Source organism: Aethalodelphis obliquidens, unplaced genomic scaffold, assembly GCF_003676395.1.
Source record: "Aethalodelphis obliquidens isolate GAN/ISIS:26980383/991018 unplaced genomic scaffold, ASM367639v1 scaffold9, whole genome shotgun sequence".
Lineage (NCBI taxonomy): Eukaryota > Metazoa > Chordata > Mammalia > Artiodactyla > Delphinidae > Aethalodelphis > Aethalodelphis obliquidens.
Window position 1 is genome coordinate 10,209,772 of NW_020837953.1, and position 17,041 is coordinate 10,226,812.

The following is a 17,041-nucleotide window of genomic DNA, read 5'->3' on the forward strand; positions in this document are numbered from 1 at the left end:
GAGAGGGGTGTAGTTGTGAGTCAGCCCTCTATTCTGATGGATTTTACAATCTAGTGGGGGTATAGAAAAGCCCTCAACTAACTCTTAAAAACAAGGCAGAGTGTAAGGATCATATCAGAGCAACTAAGAGGTGGGGTGGGATTTCCTAGAAGGTTTCTTGAAGTAGGTGGCATATAAGCCAAGCCTTTAAGGATGAGGATTTCAAGTAACTGATCGGCAGCATGAGAAAGTGTAGGCTGTGTTATGTTTAACTTGGCAGGAACTAAGGCCTTTTACTGAGTACATAACGCATTCTAGTGTCTGAGGATATAGAAATATATAAGAAACAGTCCCTGCCATTGAGGAGCTCTCAGTCTAGTGGGTAGACAGATGTAAAGTCATTAGAGTGATGATGACTTCATAAGGTAGAGAAGAAATGTTAAAAAGAAGAGTGTGTAACTCTGACTTGGGAGGTCAGGAGATGTTTTGCAAAGGTGATACTTGAGTTGTGTCTTGAGAAAGCAGGAGGGGTTTGCCATGTGGACTTAAGGGAGGAGTTGGAGTGGTGCAGGCCCCTGAGCTCTTTTATTGAACAGTCTGAATATGGCAGGCAGAAAGTGGGCTAGGAGAGTATTCTTTCCCCTTCCCACCTAGATTTTCATTTAAGAGTCTTTTTCGATATGACCTCCTAATAGCCAATGGTTAAAATGAAAAGTATTGGAGTCTGACCTGGATGCTAATCCACCAGCTATATAATCAGCTTTATGACCTTACGTATGACACATATTTGTGTTTCAGTTTCCTCATTTGAACAACTTATTTATGTCTCGGTTCCTTCACTTATACAATTTAAAAATAAAGCATCCAGCACAGATTCTGGCATATGTAAAGTACCGCTATTATTTCCTATCGTTATCTCATTTAGTCCTCACAAGCAACTTGGACTTTGGGTATAATTTCCCCCATTCTTCCGAAGCAGAAGCTTAGAGTGGATAGGTGACTTGATTAAAGTTCCCAGGACAATCTGGAGTTGTCTCTGCCTCCACAGCTCGTGCTTAATTTCATCTCCGCGCCGGGTTTTCTCAGGCGGCCCCAGCGGAGGATCCAGTCCGGCGACAAAAACTCCGGCGCCAGGATTTGGGCGCCGCCGCGGCCTGCGCCCAGAGGGCGGGGCCAGGCGGGGCCAGGCGGGGCCAGGCGGGGCGGGGCGGGCGAGAGGAGGGAAGTTGTCGAAGTTAGGGGAGACGCCCGCCCGCCTGCCCGCCCGGGCCTCGCCTCCGGCTGCTCCCTCCGCCTCTTCCCCGCCCCGAGCCCCCGTCAGCCAGTCCTTCCTTCCCCTCCCGTGCAGGATGGAAACACCATGGCTGCGGCGGCCCAGCTCTCTCTGACACAGGTAACGCCACCCGCCAGTCCGCCTGGCTCGGACGGCCGGTGTCCCCGGCCCCCTCCCCCACCGTCCTATGGTTCACCGACCTGGGCAGTTTCTCTCTGCCCCTGGCGGGGCGGCCGATACTGAGAGCGAGCGCGCGCGCGTGTGAGTGTGTGTGTGTGTGTGTGTGTGTGTGTGTGAGAGAGAGAGAGTGTGAGTGTGACTGGGGGAGGACGCCATCCCGAGACGGTAGCTCAGCCGCGGCAGCCGCGACCCCGCCCCGGCCGGTCGGCGCCGCAGCCCCGCCCCACGCGGCGCCCTCTCCTCCCGACCCCGCCGTGCCCCCCGACCCGCTTGGTGTGTGCCCGCTCCTCTCACTCCAGTTCTGCTTCACCCACCCAGGAAGTTTCCTCCTTCCAGGCCAGAAGCACCCAGGTGAGCTCCTGTTGAGCTCTCGCGGATCAGCCTCATCCTCGGGTCAGCCCTTGTCCCACACGAGGCTCGCCCTCGGGACAGGCAGAGTCACCTTCCTGAGCCAGGCGCTCAGGGTTGCCTCCAAGCCAGTCTTTCCTCTCTAAACCGGCCTTTTCCCAGCGGAGTCCGACGAAAACCCTTCTCCAGCAGTTTTCTCCAGTCAGTCTCTCTTCCACTAAGTCTCATTCTACCAGAGCGCGTACTTACCTTGCTAGCCCCTTCCTGGATTCAGCCTCTTCCCCTCCTGATCAGGTTTCCTGCTGGGTCAGATCCCCCTATTCAGTCTTTTCCTCCTCAGTTCTGCTACCACTCCTACCCGGTGGGCTCTCTATCGCTGTCCAAGCGGAAAACAGGGAAACATCCTTGAACAGGTGTGATGGTCCCACCAGTCTTGGTGCTGGGAAGGACGTAAGAGGTCACGTGTACTGGGGGAATCTTCACCAAAACCTGTTCTCAGGGTCTTTTCTCTTGCCATTCTGCTTCCTTCAGAGTCAGTACTCGTGCTTCCCAGAAAACCGCTCAGCATCACTCTGGGAGCCTTGTTCCTCGCTCTCTGTAAAGAAAGCCAATTGTAATCTTCCTGTGGTGTCCTGAATGGTGAGGGGGATGTGCACCTGTCAGTCCCTTCCTGCTTTTTTGACCAGATCTCACCCCAACCTCACCTTCTCAGCCTGTTCTCTGCAGAGCTGGTGGCCATGGACTTCTCCGTTGGGGCCCACCCCAGCCTTCCTGCCTGCCCTGTAGTATCTCCCCGCCACCTTGTAGTCTCCTTGGCCTGGATTTGTCAGGGCATCTAAGGCAGAACACTGGGATAGGCTATACATTGGGGCGGGAGAGTTTCCTGTGTTGGGATCAAGAGACTTTGGGGGTCTTTTGCCTAGCATTCGAGGATAGAGATATTGAGTGAAAAATGTTCTCCACAGGAACCAGGAATCACGTTAATAACTTGTGCCTCCGGTAAGATAACTAAGTTCAGCTTGCAGGAATTTTCAGCTTCATAAGTGAAGTCTGTTTCTTTTCCAGTTTATTTGGTGTTGCTTATCCTATTTTGACAAGCAGATATTGGGGAAGAGTACTTGGAAAATGGTGATTTAATCTTGGTAGCGAATCTCTTTGGAAGGGTCCTCCTGAAAACTCAGATTCGGGGAATGGCAACATTGACTTTTGGGTGTTCACTTTTTAATAGTCTAGTTAGTGATATGCATTAAGCAAGATCCTGTTGGCAGGCTGTTGCTCTCTGGCTCTGTTGTCCAATTCCAGCGGGAGTTCTCCCCTCTTGAAGTTCTCCCCTCTCCTCCCCTGAGGACTTCTATAGATTTGCTTCTTAGTTGTGTGCATACTTTATTCTCTCCCTGGGTAAGACCATGTTTTCAGTTTCTATTTACTATCATCTCTGGATATTTTCTTCAGGCTCTGTCAATTTTATAGACAGTTAAGTAATTTAAATATGTTCTTGTGGTTATATATTTAAATATTAACATCTACACAAAGTAAATACTGAATCAGGAGTATTATCCTTCATTGTTTTACATGTAAGAGAACAAACACTGATGGTTCATTTATATTGAATAGCCAAATAAGTCAATTTAGAATATTTTGATTTTAAGACATTAAGAGGCAATAAGGTATATTGTAAAGGCACAGGAAAAAGAAACTTCCCAAGTGTTAATATACCCTAATGTGCCTCCTTGTTATTTAAAAACTTTGCTGATTTGTGTTTTTTAATTTAATTTTTTAACTGCTTGAGGCAAATAAACTGAGATAACAGTGCACCCTGGTTTCACATTCATTATTGATTTGTTTATGTCACCATCACCCCCCTGCCCCAACACACATTTAGACATAGCTATACTCAAGTGAGATCCTCCAGGGCAGGGACATCTTTCAACTCATCTGTTTCCCTCAGTGCCCATCTGGAAGAAAGTGATTAGTAACTGTTTGTCTTATGAATGGCTGAAAATTCTGAAGGTTTGTATGACAGTTACAAAGATTAAACTGATGCTGAAGTTAGTTTCTGCCTCTGATCATAAGATGATAATGGTTTTGGAGTAGGTTCATTCATTCAACCAATGTTTGTTCAGTACCTTTTATGTGCTATGTACTGTACTGGGATTGTCTTGTATATATTTTTTTGCCTTTATCAACTAAGCAAAACTGACAGTTGGGGGAAAAACACCTGAAAAATATTTTAGTTTACTCTTTCCTTCCTCTTTCCTCTGCCTGCCAACCAACCCTACAGTTCCCCAACCAACAAAATAAATTATGTAAATTATCATGGTCTAGCTTCTAGACAGGATAGACTATTAGAATAATGAAATATTAGTTTCATTCCCAGCTCTTCCAGGAGCTAACTGTATGGCATTAAGTCTCCAGGCCTCAGTTTTCTTAGTTTTAATATTCATTAAACAAATATGTACTGACCATTAATTATGTACTAGGAATTATTCTAGGTGCTGAGGATATACTAATGAACAAACTAGATGGCAGTTCTTGGAGCTTGGAGACAAAAAAAACATGGAGCTTCCATTCTAGTTGGAGAGTTTGAATTAGCTGATCTAAGGACCTTTCCAAAGAACATTCTTTTTATAGATCATATTATATGATTTGGAAATCTAGTGGTGACTTTCATATGGTACTTTAGTGCAATATAGCCTTAGTGGTTTTTTTTAAAATAAATTTATTTACTTATTTGTTTATGGCTGCGTTGGGTCTTGGTTGCTGCATGCAGGCTTCCTCTAGTTGCAGCAAGCGGGGGCTATTCTTAGTTTCAGTGCGCGGGCTTCTCATTGTGGTGGCTTTTCTTGCTGTGCAGCAGGGGCTCTAGGTGCGTGGGCTTCAGTAGTTGTGGCTCGTGGGCTCTAGAGCGCAGGCTCAGTAGTTGTGGCTCACGGGCTTAGTTGCTTCGCAATATGTGGGATCTTCCCAGCCCAGGGATCGAACCCATGTCCCCTGCATTGGCAGGTGGATTCTTAACCACTGCACCACCAGGGAAGTCCAGCCTTAGTGTTTTTTAATTTTAGTTTTCTTCTCTGGGTATTCTATTCTTGTCAATAAGAAGTAAAACTTGAGTGAGAAAGCTCTTGTGATTTTTGCTTATGGTGGTAGATTACAGAAAGATATTAATGCTTCCTCTTTTTAAACTTTGCTGATTGCCCATTTCTTCCTTAAGGCTGTATCTCTAATAATAATGATAATAATACTATTAGCTTCCCTTTGGGTGTTACTGTATGCCAAGAATTTTACTTCACTTAACCTAACACTCCATTTTACAAATGAGGGAAATAATTTGCATAAATTAGTAAGTGATAGATCTAAGATTTGAACCAAAGTCTGTACGACTTCAAAATCTGTCCACTGTACTTCTCTGTGTACTACATGCTCGGCATATCCATTGCTCCCTTGTATTTTTTATTCTTTTTTTCCAGTATTTGCCTTGTTTTCCTAATTAGGTACTAAACTTCTTGAGTAGGGAAGCATTATCTTTTGCCTCTGAATCTCCAGTACCTTTCCTGGCTTTTTGACAGTACAATTGTGGGCGTACAAGTACTGCTCTTGATGATGAGGAAGGTTTTATTTTATTGAAAGATGGCATAATATGAGTATTTTAAGTAATCATCTATCAGTTCAGCTTTATGCTGAAGTTTTCTTGTTTTAATTTAGCAAGGATTCTTTTTTTTAATAATAAAAAAGCCTTTAGAATGGGACTTAATTAAAAGTCTTAATATTTGATCAAAAACAATACATGCTATAAGGATACTTTTTTTTAATGCTTTTTTTAAATTGCAAGAGTGATAAAACTGCATTACAGAAAATTTGGAAATTGGAGGGAAAAAATCTCCCATAATTAAAGCTTTTGGTGTTTATTTTCAATTTCATTAAAGTAGACAGTATGTGTTAATATGGGTATCACCTTTGCAGTCTGGTTTAACAGTTATGATGGTAAATACAGGGCAGAGTGTGAAAATTATAACATGTTCTCAGAAGCAGAAAAGGAGTATTTATTCAACATGACATATCATTTGAGTTCCTACTATGGGAAAGGCACAATAATGATATTTTTCTTTTTTGCCTGCAGTTACAGTCCAGTATATTCAGGAAATCTTTGTTTCCTTGAGCAGATTTAACAGTTTTCAAAAATGGCTTGGAATGTTCAGCATTTGGGAGGAGCTGTCACAGTTAAAATTAATTAGGAACAGTTGGTTTGTCCAATAGAGTGTATTCTTTTGTTTTCACTCTATTTGCAGACAGAGCAATGATAACAGACTAACGTAGTAGAAAAAGATTGAGCATCTTTATTTAGTGACGAATCATAGTTCTAATCCCCTGTCTCACTAATAGTCTAATTTCAGGTCTCAATCTAAGGTATTTTACTTGCTCTTCAAGGAATTTTAAACACAGTTATATGCTTCTTTGTTTTGTGAATTTTGGACTTAATAAAACTGGAACTCTGGAAACCAAAATCAGTAAAATGGCTTAAGCGAGAGAAGGGATGGGAGAGGGAGGGAGGTAGGGAGGGAGGGGGGGAAGATCCATTGATAGAGGTCTGGGTAATTTGGAGAATTGGTAGAAATAAATGAAAAATTAATCTAGGCAGAGTTCGTTAGGCAAACCCATATACTAAAATTTCATTTTAAAGTAGTGGAACTCTCATCAACAAGATAAAATATTATATCTTCATTAAAAATTTTTATTAATCTGAGGGATGTTGTAATTTGAATGCTGTATTACAGTACAGTGGAAACATTTTATTTAGACAAATAATCTAATCCACTTAAGCATCATAGAAAAAAGACTGGAAGAAAAAAACACCAAGATTTTATGATAGCATGGTTATAATTTTTACTTACCTTCTTTTCAACAGTGAGCATGTATTTCTTCTGTAATCAGCCAACTTAGCATTTCTGTGTGACAAGTTTTTTGAAAATTCACCCTTTTAAATTGAAATCAATACTATATGTAATATTGATATCAACTATACTTCAATTAAAAAAATAAATAGCTATATGTTAAGTAAAACTTTGTGTTCTAAGATGGCATCTATATTCACATTTCATCTTAAACATTCCCGTCTTTGGGTTTAGAGAAATTGGCCAGAAGAATGATAAAAATTATCATTACAATTGGTTTGGAGAATTCAGTCAAAGGACTAATTTATAATTTTGTGTGCTGCTTTATAATTTACGAAGCATTTTATGCTCTCTCATTTGATCTTCACAATAATCAGTAAGCTAGACTATTATTATCATTATTTCAAACTAGAGAATAGTCAGGCTCAGAATTTTGACTTAGGTTTATGCTGGCTCTCTTACTTACCGACTGTAAAACTTATGTTAAAAAAAAGTTCAGGGCTTCCCTGGTGGCGCAGTGGTTAAGAGTAAGCCTGCCGATGCGTGGGACATGGGTTTGTGCCCCGGTCCGGGAAGATCCCACATGCCGCGGAGCTGCTAGGCCCGTGAGCCATGGCCGCTGAGCCTGCGCATCCGGAGCCTGTGCTCCGCAACGGGAGAGGCCACAGTAGTGAGAGGCCCGCGTACCGCGCAAAAAAAAAAAAAAAAAAAATTCACACATACCAGTGATAGTCTCCATCCTGCTCTTGGCCTTCAATCCCATTCCAAGAGGCAGTCATTCTTGATGTTTCTTGTGTGTATTTCTAGCAATAGTCTGTGATGTAGATGCAAAAAAAAAAAAAAAATATATATATATATATATATATATACACACACACACACATATATGCACAAACACACATATATATAAGATATGCTATATATATAGTGTGAGTGTATGTATATTTCTTTTGAATAAGCTGCATATTTTGTGGCTTATTATTATTTAGTGTAATTGATCTAGGAGATTGTTCTATACGAGCACATACAGATTTCCCTCATTATCTCCAACACTTGAGAATATTCCTTTATATGAATATACTGTAATTTATTTAACTAGCCACCTAATGATGGACTTTTATATTGTTTGTGATCTTCTGTTGTTACCAACAGTGCTGCAGTGAATATTCTTTTATACATCTTTGTGCACATGTGTATTAATTTTTAGTAGGTATAATTTGGGGCCAAAGGATATTTTTAATTTGGAAAGATACTGCCAGTTTACATTCAGAAAGCTTATACCATCAACAGTGTTTGTGCCTTTTCCCCATCAACATGGTATATTATCAAGTTTGGTCATTGTTAACCTGGTATATAATAATGATGTTTGTTGAAAGTTGGCCTCATGCACTGTGCTTCCCTATCACATAAATGTGAGCTTTTTAATATTTTGTACAAAAGTAAGATAGAAGTGAGATATAAGAAACTTTGTGATATAAATAATGCTTTAATAATTGCAAGTGCAATTAAAAAATAATGGTACTACAAAGCTACAGTAATCAAAGCAGTATGGTACTGGCACAAAAACAGACACATAGATCAATGGAACAGAATAGAGAGCCCAGAAATAAACCCATGCACTTATGGTCAGAACCTATGACAAAGGAGGCAAGAATATACAATGGAGAAAAGGCAATCTCTTCAGTAAATGGTGCTGGGAAAACTGGACATCTACATGTAAAAGAATGAAATTAGAGCATTCTCTAACACCGTATACAAAAAATGGATTAAAGACCTAAATGTAAGATGTAAAACCATAAAACTACTAGAAGAAAACATAGGCAGGACATTCTTTGACATAAATTGTAGCAACATTTTTTTGGATCTGTTTCCTAAAGCAAAGGAAATAAAAGCAAAAATAAACAAATGGACCTAATTAAACATAAAGCTTTTGCACAGCAAAGGAAACCATCAACGAAACAAAAAAACAACCTACTGAATGGGAGAAAATATTTGCAAATGATATGACTGATAAGGGGTTTATATCCAACATATATAGATAGCTCATAACTCAACATCAAAAAAACAACCAGGGCTTCCCTGGTGGGGCAGTGGTTGAGAGTCCGCCTGCCGATGCAGGGGACATGGGTTCGTGCCCCGGTCTGGGAGGATCCCACATGCTGCGGAGCAGCTGGGCCCGTGAGCCATGGCCGCTGAGCCTGCATGTCCGGATCCTGTGCTACGCAACGGGGGAGGCCACAACAGTGAGAGGCCCGCGTACCGCAATAAAAACAAAACAAAACAAAACAACCTGATTAGAAAGTGGACAGAAGAACTGAATAGGCATTTTTGCAAAGAGGACATGCAGATGGCCAACAGGCACATGAAAATATGCTCAACGTTGCTAATCATAAGGGACAATGCAAATCAAACCCATAATGAGATATCACACACCTGTCAGAATGACTGTCATAGAAAAGAACACAAATAACAAATGTTAGTGAGGATGTGGAGAAAAGGGAACCTCCATACACTGTTGGATGTAAATTGATGTAGCCACTGTGAAAAACAGTATGGAGGTTTCTCAAAAAATTAAAAATAGAACTACCATGTAACCCAGCAATTCCATTCCTGGGTATATATCCAAAAAAACACAAGAACACTAATTTGAAAATATACATGCACCCCAATGTTCATAGCAACTTTATTTACAATTGTCAAGATATGGAAGCAACCTGTGTCTATCAACAGGTGACTGGATAAAGAAAATGTGGTATGTATATATATACAATGGAAATATTACTCAGCCATAAAAAAGAATGAAGTTTTGCCATTTGTAGCAACATGGATGGACTTGGAGGGTATTATGCTAAGTGAAATAAATCAGACAGAGAATGACAAATACTGTATGATAGCACTTATATGTGGAGTCTAAAAAATACAACAAGCTAGTGAATATAACAAAAAGAAGCATCTATCTAGTGGGCTAAATATTAACGCAAAGATCCTGGAAGGAAAACATTCTTATGCCACTATTGAGAAGGAAGAGGACTGATGTTATGTAAACTACTAAGCAGTAGGTACTTTTAGGTGATTTACATATATTATTTCACTTAATATTCACAGCCTTTCTATGAGTAGGGATTAATCTTCTGCATTACTTACTCAGGGTTGTGTTGTAAGTGGTAGATTTGAGATTTGAACCTGGGCACATCTGTTCTAAAGCACATTTGCTATGCTGCTTCCTGTAAACAGCCATTGCCAATATTTCAGACAAATTTAGGGATAAAAATGAACATTCACATGATATTACATTCCTCTATTGTTACGTAAAAGGAGCAAATTACTCAGTGGGATCTGTGTGTGAGTGTGTGTGTGTGTGTGTGTGTGTGTGAAAGAGAGAGAGAGAGAGAGAGAGAGATACAGAGAAGAGGTCAGTTTGGGGATAATAATAATTAATGCATATTGCGAACTTATGATTTGTCAGGCACTGTTTTCAGTAATCCTTACAACCTGTTAATCAGATCATCCTTATTATTCTTGTTTTATAAAAAGAGAAAACTTAGGCACACAGGTGAAGTAACTTGTTCAAGGTCAAGCTACTGCTAAGTGTTAGAGCCAGGGTTATAACCTAGGTAGTGTAAACAACTTATATAAATTGAACGAGTCTGTATTTCTGAGGGCAAAATAGCTCTGACAGAACTAATTAATGGTGCCATTCCTTGGTTATCACTGAACATATGTTCTAGGCTGCAACATCTTATGTGAAAATCAACTTTTCATTGCATAGACCACATCTCTAGAAAGTGATTGTTGTACCAAGTTATAGTGGAGGGTTTTTGTAGACATGATAGAAAGTAGTTTTACATTTTGCTACCTCTAGGAATTTATTGCTTATGAAAACCTAAGCCTATTTAGGTTAGTATACGTCACGTCAGTATTTACATTTAAGCTAATAGTCTCTTGGACGTGGTAGTTTGGACTTGGAGTTCCTTCAGTATCATATTACTAAAGATCATACTGTGTATCAGAGAAAATTTTCCCTAAAAAACAAACTGTTTTACTAAGTAAAATAGAACTGCTAGGTCTGGGGAGTTCTGATGTTCCAGATATTAAAAATTGTTGAAAAAATGGGAGTCTCGGGCTTTGCAGTCAGAATGTCTTAGGTTTCAATCTTTTGTTTGATTGTGTAACAAGTTTCTTAGCCTCTTTCTTTTTTTACCTATAAAATGGCAAATAAACTTAACTTGCAGGATTTGTTGTGAAGAATATGTGAAATGTTTATAAATGTCTTGGATCAGTTTAAATGGTAGCAGCTATTAACAACAACAACTACTACTACGATCACTAGCCAAATGTTTATAATAGCTAGATTTTAGTTATTTATAGGGCTGTTAATTTTTATGAAATGTTACACTTAAAATTTTCATAAATCACTGATACCAAGGATTATTGGTAACTTCATTCCATCTTGTATTCACTAGGTACAACACAGTTACATCATTCTGCATATACTAAAAATATGAAGCTTACATGCATTAAAAGTGCTTCCATTATTGTTGGTCCACCCTCTTTTATTTCAGAAAACATTTACTGAATGCCTCCTGTGTCCCCACCGTGTTAGGTCTTGGACATACAAAGAGAATAAGACCTAGGTTCATGCACTGAAGTACCTTTTAATCTTTTAGGGAGATAAACACTGACTCTTGGGTGATGAGTACTATGATACAGGATGATAGAAGAAAGGCACTTGGGTGCTGTGGAGTATCCTGATTTATGATGAAACTTTTTGTGGTAATTTAGTTTTTAATTTTTTCAGTGTTTTACAGTGTCCAAGATTGGTACTGTGGATGACATTTATTTATTTACTTATTTGGCTCCACTGGGTCTTAGTTGCGGCATGCAGGATCTAGTTCCCAGACGGGGGATCAAACCCGGGCCCCCTGCATTGGGAGCGAGGAGTCTCAACCACTGGACCACCAGGGAAGTCCCAGCATTTTAAATTGTATTTAAAAGGATAACATAAAACCATAGGAATATTTGATTCCAGTCAAATTGTATTTTGGTGCATCAGGTCCACATTGGGGAAATATCATGTCCATTTTCTTATAATTTATTCTCTTTTTCTTTGTAATAAAGCAAGCATTTTTAACCTAGAGCACAAGACATTAGGAAGGGGTTTCAAGGTTAGGCTGAAAGGATCTTTGACCTGCTCTAAAATAGTATGTAAAATAATAAAAGTATCATGATTTTTTATAGTGGGAAGGACACTAGACTTAGTACAAGACAAACCTGGATTTGAATTCTCCCTCTGCCACTTGTACTCTCTCTGGGTGACCATGGCAAGTTACTTAAACTCTCTGACTTCCTTTTCCTTATCTATGATGTATATACATTGTTGGAATGTAAGAAACATTAAGTAAATAGCAGTGCTGTTATTATTATTGGTACTTATATATAGAATTCATATGAATATTATTAAAATTTTTTTTTATTTCCAAAATTCTTCACTGATTAAAAAAACTTGTAGGGCTTCCCTGGTGGCACAGTGGTTGAGTGTCTGCCTGCTGATGCAGGGGACATGGGTTCGTGCCCTGGTCCGGGAAGATCCCACATGCCGCGGAGCGGCTAGGCCCGTGAGCCATGGCCGCTGAGCCTGTGCGTCCGGAGCCTGTGCTCCGCAACGGGAGAGGCCGCAGCAGTGAGAGGCCTGCGTACCGCAAAAACCAAACCAAACCAAACCAAACCAAAAAAAAAAAACAAACAAAAAAAAACTTGTAACATGCAGAAATATAGCAAGGAAAGCATGGATCACCATCCACCCCATTCTTTAAATTTTTGTTTTTTTCTTTACATTTTTTTCTCTTTACATGTTTTTTTTAAACATTGTTGTAACCTCTCTCTTGCATTCTCTCTGTCTCTCTCTCACACACATACACACACATACATACATATATACACATACGTATAGCTTTGTATTTTATTTTTTTTAACTTAACATATAGGTGTTTTCTTTCTATGTGGTCTTCATAGCATCGTTTTTGTTTGTTTTTTTTCCATCTTTACTGGAGTATAATCGCTTTACAATGTTGTGTTAGTTTCTGCTGTACCACAAAGTGAATCAGCTGTATACATATATCCCCATATCCCCTCACTCTTGAGCCTCCCTCCCACCCTCCCTATCCCACCCCTCTAGGTCATCACAAAGCATTGAGCTGATCTCCCTGTGCATAGCATCTTTTTAATGTCTTTAGAATATATTCATTGATTGGATGTTTTATAGTTAATCAAGCCCTAATGACTACAGATCATTTATATATCAATTATAATCAATGCTGTTGCAAACAACCTTTGATATGCCATTTGCTGAATTCTTTTTTGTAGAGTTATAAATGGTATTGACCATAATTGAGTTATTTTTCTGTGTATACCTTTGAATTTTGAGGTTAAACTTGAGTGATTTTCGTTTAGTTTATAAGATCTTGAATGGCAAAGCAGACAGCAGCAGTAATTTACTCAAGAGCAATAATCTCAAAAAACTACTGTGAAGGAATTAAGTTGAGTATATTTAATTTGGCTGCAAAGACCATTTAAAGATTATAAAGTTCACTTAGCATGGGAAATTGGCTAAGTTAATAAGGAAATTGGCTAAATTAAAAGTTGTGAGCCTGAAGAAGATTGGATGATTTCAGTTTGCATACCTCTTTTTTTGCAGGCTAGGTTGCTTTCATTCTTAGTCTGTTCTCTACATTCTGTTCTTTGCTTTGTTTTTTTCTGGCACACTTTTAGGCAGGGCCATGTAAGATCTGGGGGTAGATGGGACCATCTGGCACTTTAGAACAGTTCAGAAACTTAACTCTGTTGATTGTACTTTGAGCTAGACTTGCCTGAAATGTCCTGGTTTGTCTCTGTGCTTGGCAGTTTTTTTCTTTTATATACCCTCATAGCTTTTTTTTTTTTTTTGTGATTCGCGACCTCTCACTGTTGTGGCCTCTCTTGCCGCGGAGCACAGGCTCCGTACGCGCAGGCTCAGTGACCATGGCTTACGGGCCCAGCCGCTCCGCGGCATGTGGGATCTTCCCGGACCGGGGCCCGAACCCGTGTCCCCTGCATTGGCAGGTGGACTCCCAACCACTGCGCAACCAGGGAAGCCCCCTCATAGCTTTTTACAGCTACTTTCTTTCTTACTTTAGTACAGACATTTTACGAGTACTAGTGTTTACAGATTGAGGTAAACAAAACTTATTTTCCTTTAACCTAACCAAAAACATTAATTATCTTTTGAACTATATCTGCATTTAGAAATATGAGCCATATCAACTACTTTTATTTATTTTTTTAATACTTTAAAAATATACTTTAATTTGTTTTTGGTTGCGTTGGGTCTTGGTTGCTGCGCGTGGGCTTTCTCTAGTTGCGGTGAGTGGGGTCTACTCTTCATTGTGCTGCACGGGCTTCTCATTGCGGTAGCTTCTTTTGTTGTGGGGCACGGGCTCTGGGCACGCGGGCTTCAGTAGTTGCAGCACGTGGGCTCAGTAGTTTTGGCTCGCAGGCTCTAGAGCACAGGCTCAGTAGTTGTGATGCACAGGCTTAGTTGCTCTGCAGCATGTGGGATCTTCCTGGACCAAGGCTCGAACCCGTGTCCCCTGTATTGGCAGGCGGATTCTTAACCACTGTGCCACCAGGGAAGCTCCAATCCTCAAGTACTTTTAATAAAATTACTAGAGGTACTGAATTTATAAAGTGTTTAAAAATTGTTTAGTTGTTAAGAAATGTTCTTTGAGCTTCCTGCCCTATTATTTCATTCTTTTTATTTTTTCTTTGGCTGCGTTGGGTCTTCGTTGCTGAGCGTGGGCTTTCTCTAGTTGCGGCGAGTAGGAGCTACTCTTCATTGCAGCGTGCGGGCTTCTCGTTGCGGTGGCTTCTCTTGTGGCGGAGCATGGGCTCTAGGTGCGCAGGCTTAAGTAGTTGTGGTACACGGGCTCAGTAGTTGAGTCACGCAGGCCCTGGAGTGTGTGGGCTTCAGTAGTTGTGGTGCGTGGGCTCAGTAGTTGTGGTGCGTGGGCTTTAGGGCGCTCGGGCTTCAGTAGTTGTGGTGCGTGGGCTCAGTAGTTGTGGCTCACAGGCTTTAGAGCACAGGCTCAGTGTTGTGGCTCATGGGCTTAGTTGCTCTGTGGCATGTGGGATCTTCCCGGACCAGGGGTCGAACCCCTGTCCCCTGCATTGGCAGGCGGATTCTTAACCACTGCGCTACCAGGGAAGTCCTATTTCTTTAAAATTAAAAAAAAAAATTACTTTTTAAACAGCCATATTGATGTACGATTCACATATTATACAATTTATCCATTTAAAATGTACAATTCAGTGGTTTTTAGTCTGTTTATAGTCGTGTGCAGCCATCACCACGGTCAATATTAGAGCATTTGTATCACGTGAAAAAGTAATCTCTTACCCTTTAGGTATCATCCCTTCTCCTCCATGCTTCCCCCAGCCCTAAGCAACCACTAATCTACTTTCTGTCTCAATAGATTTTCCTATTCTGGACTTTGTATGAATGTAATCACATAATACGTGGACTCTTGTTGCTGGATTCTTTCACTTAACATAATGTTTTTGAAGTTTATCCAAGTGTAACAAGTATCAGTACTTCATTGCTTTTTATGGCCGAATAATACTCAGTTTTATTGTTAAACCACATTTTGTTTATCCATTGATGGGCATTTAGGTTGTTTCCACCTTTTGGCTATTATAAATAATCCTGCTATAAACATTCATGTATAAGTTTTTGTGTGGATACGTGTTTTCATTTCTGCTGGATATATCAGGTCATGTAGTAATTCTGTTTAATTGCTTGAGGAACTGACAGACTATTTCCAAAGCAGCTGTACCATTTTATATTCCCACCAGCAGTGTGTGAGGATGAGGATTTCTCCACATCCTCTCAAATAATTGTTACTATCTGATTGTTCAATTCTGGCCATCCTAGTGGGTGTAGAATAGTATCTCATTGTGGTTTTGATTTGCATTTCCCTGATGACAAATGATGTCCAGCACCTTTTCATATGCTTGTCAGCCATTTGTGTATCTCCTCTGGAAAAATGTCCATTCTCATCCTTTGCCCATTGTTTGTCTTTTTATTATTGAGTTGTGAGAGTTCTTTATATATTCTAGATAAAAGTTCCTAGTGAGATAGGTGGTGTGCAAATATTTTCTCCCATTCTGTGGATTGTTTTTTACTCTCTTGATAATGTCCTTTGATGTACAAAACTTCAAAATTTATGACCCCAAGTTATTTTTTTTTCTTTTGTTACTTGTGCTTTTTGTGTGATATTTAAGAATCCCTTGGCAAATCTCAAGTCATGAAGATTTATCCCTATGTTTTCTTCTAAGGGTTTTATAAGTTTAGCTTTTACACTTAGGTCTTTGATCTGTTTTAAGTTAATTTTTGTATATGATGTAAGGTAATACATTCTTTTGCATGGATATACGATTGTCACAGCACCATTTATTGAAAAGACTATTCTTTCCACATTGAATGATCTTGTAAAAATCATTTGGCCATAGATGCGTGAGTTTATTTCTGGACTCTTAATTCTATAACGTTGATCTGTATGTCTCTCCATGTGTAGTATAGCACTGTCTTGATTACAGTTGCTTTATAGTAAGTTTTGAAATTGGAAAGTGCTAGTCCTTTAACTTTGTTTTTCTTTTTCATGAATGTTTGGCTATTCCATGTTTCTTGCAATTCCTTATGAATTTTAGAATCAGCTTGCCAGTTTCTACAAAGAAGTCATTTGGAATTCTCATAGAGATTGCACTGACTTTGTGATTAGTGGGAGTAATGCTATCTTAACAATGTTAAGTCTTCTGACCCATGAACATGGGATTTTTTTCCATTTATATATATAATTTTGTTCAACAATATCTTGTACTTTTTAGAGTATGAGTTTTGTACTTCTTTGTTAAATTTATTCTTAAATATTATGTTCTTTTTGACTTATTCTTATTTGAATGGAATTGATTTCTTAATTGCATTTTTACATTGTATATTACAAGTATATAAAAATACAAATAATTTTTGTATATTGTCTTTGTATTTTGCAACTTTCCTGAACTCATTTGTTAGTTCTAATAGTTTTTTAGTAGATTCCTTGGGAATTTTTATATATTAGAGCATGTCATCTGTGAATAGAGATAGTTTTACCTCCTCTTTTCCAGTCTGGGTGCCTTTTATTTCTTGTTGTTGTCTAATTTCCCTGGCTAGAACCTCCAGTACGATGTTGCATAGAAGTGTCGAGAGTGAACATTATTGTCTTGTTCCTGACCTTTGGGAGAAAGCATACATATGTGTGTGTGTGTGTGTGTGTGTGTGTGTGTGTGTGTGTGTGTGTGT

General features: G+C 39.6%; 1 protein-coding gene across 3 annotated transcripts in view; it reads left to right on the forward strand.

Moving 5' to 3' along the window:
* Window positions 1–1,251: 1,251 nt before the first annotated feature.
* Window positions 1,252–17,041, forward strand: part of EPS15 (epidermal growth factor receptor pathway substrate 15) — a 160,537-nt gene continuing 144,747 nt past the window's right edge. For 2 of the 3 annotated variants that reach the window (XM_027108578.1, XM_027108579.1), the window contains exon 1: window positions 1,252–1,372. In XM_027108578.1, the coding sequence (XP_026964379.1) occupies window positions 1,340–1,372 (33 nt within the window). In that variant the 5' untranslated portion in view covers window positions 1,252–1,339. The remainder of the gene's footprint in view (window positions 1,373–17,041) is intronic. The other variant, XM_027108580.1, reaches the window with a different exon arrangement.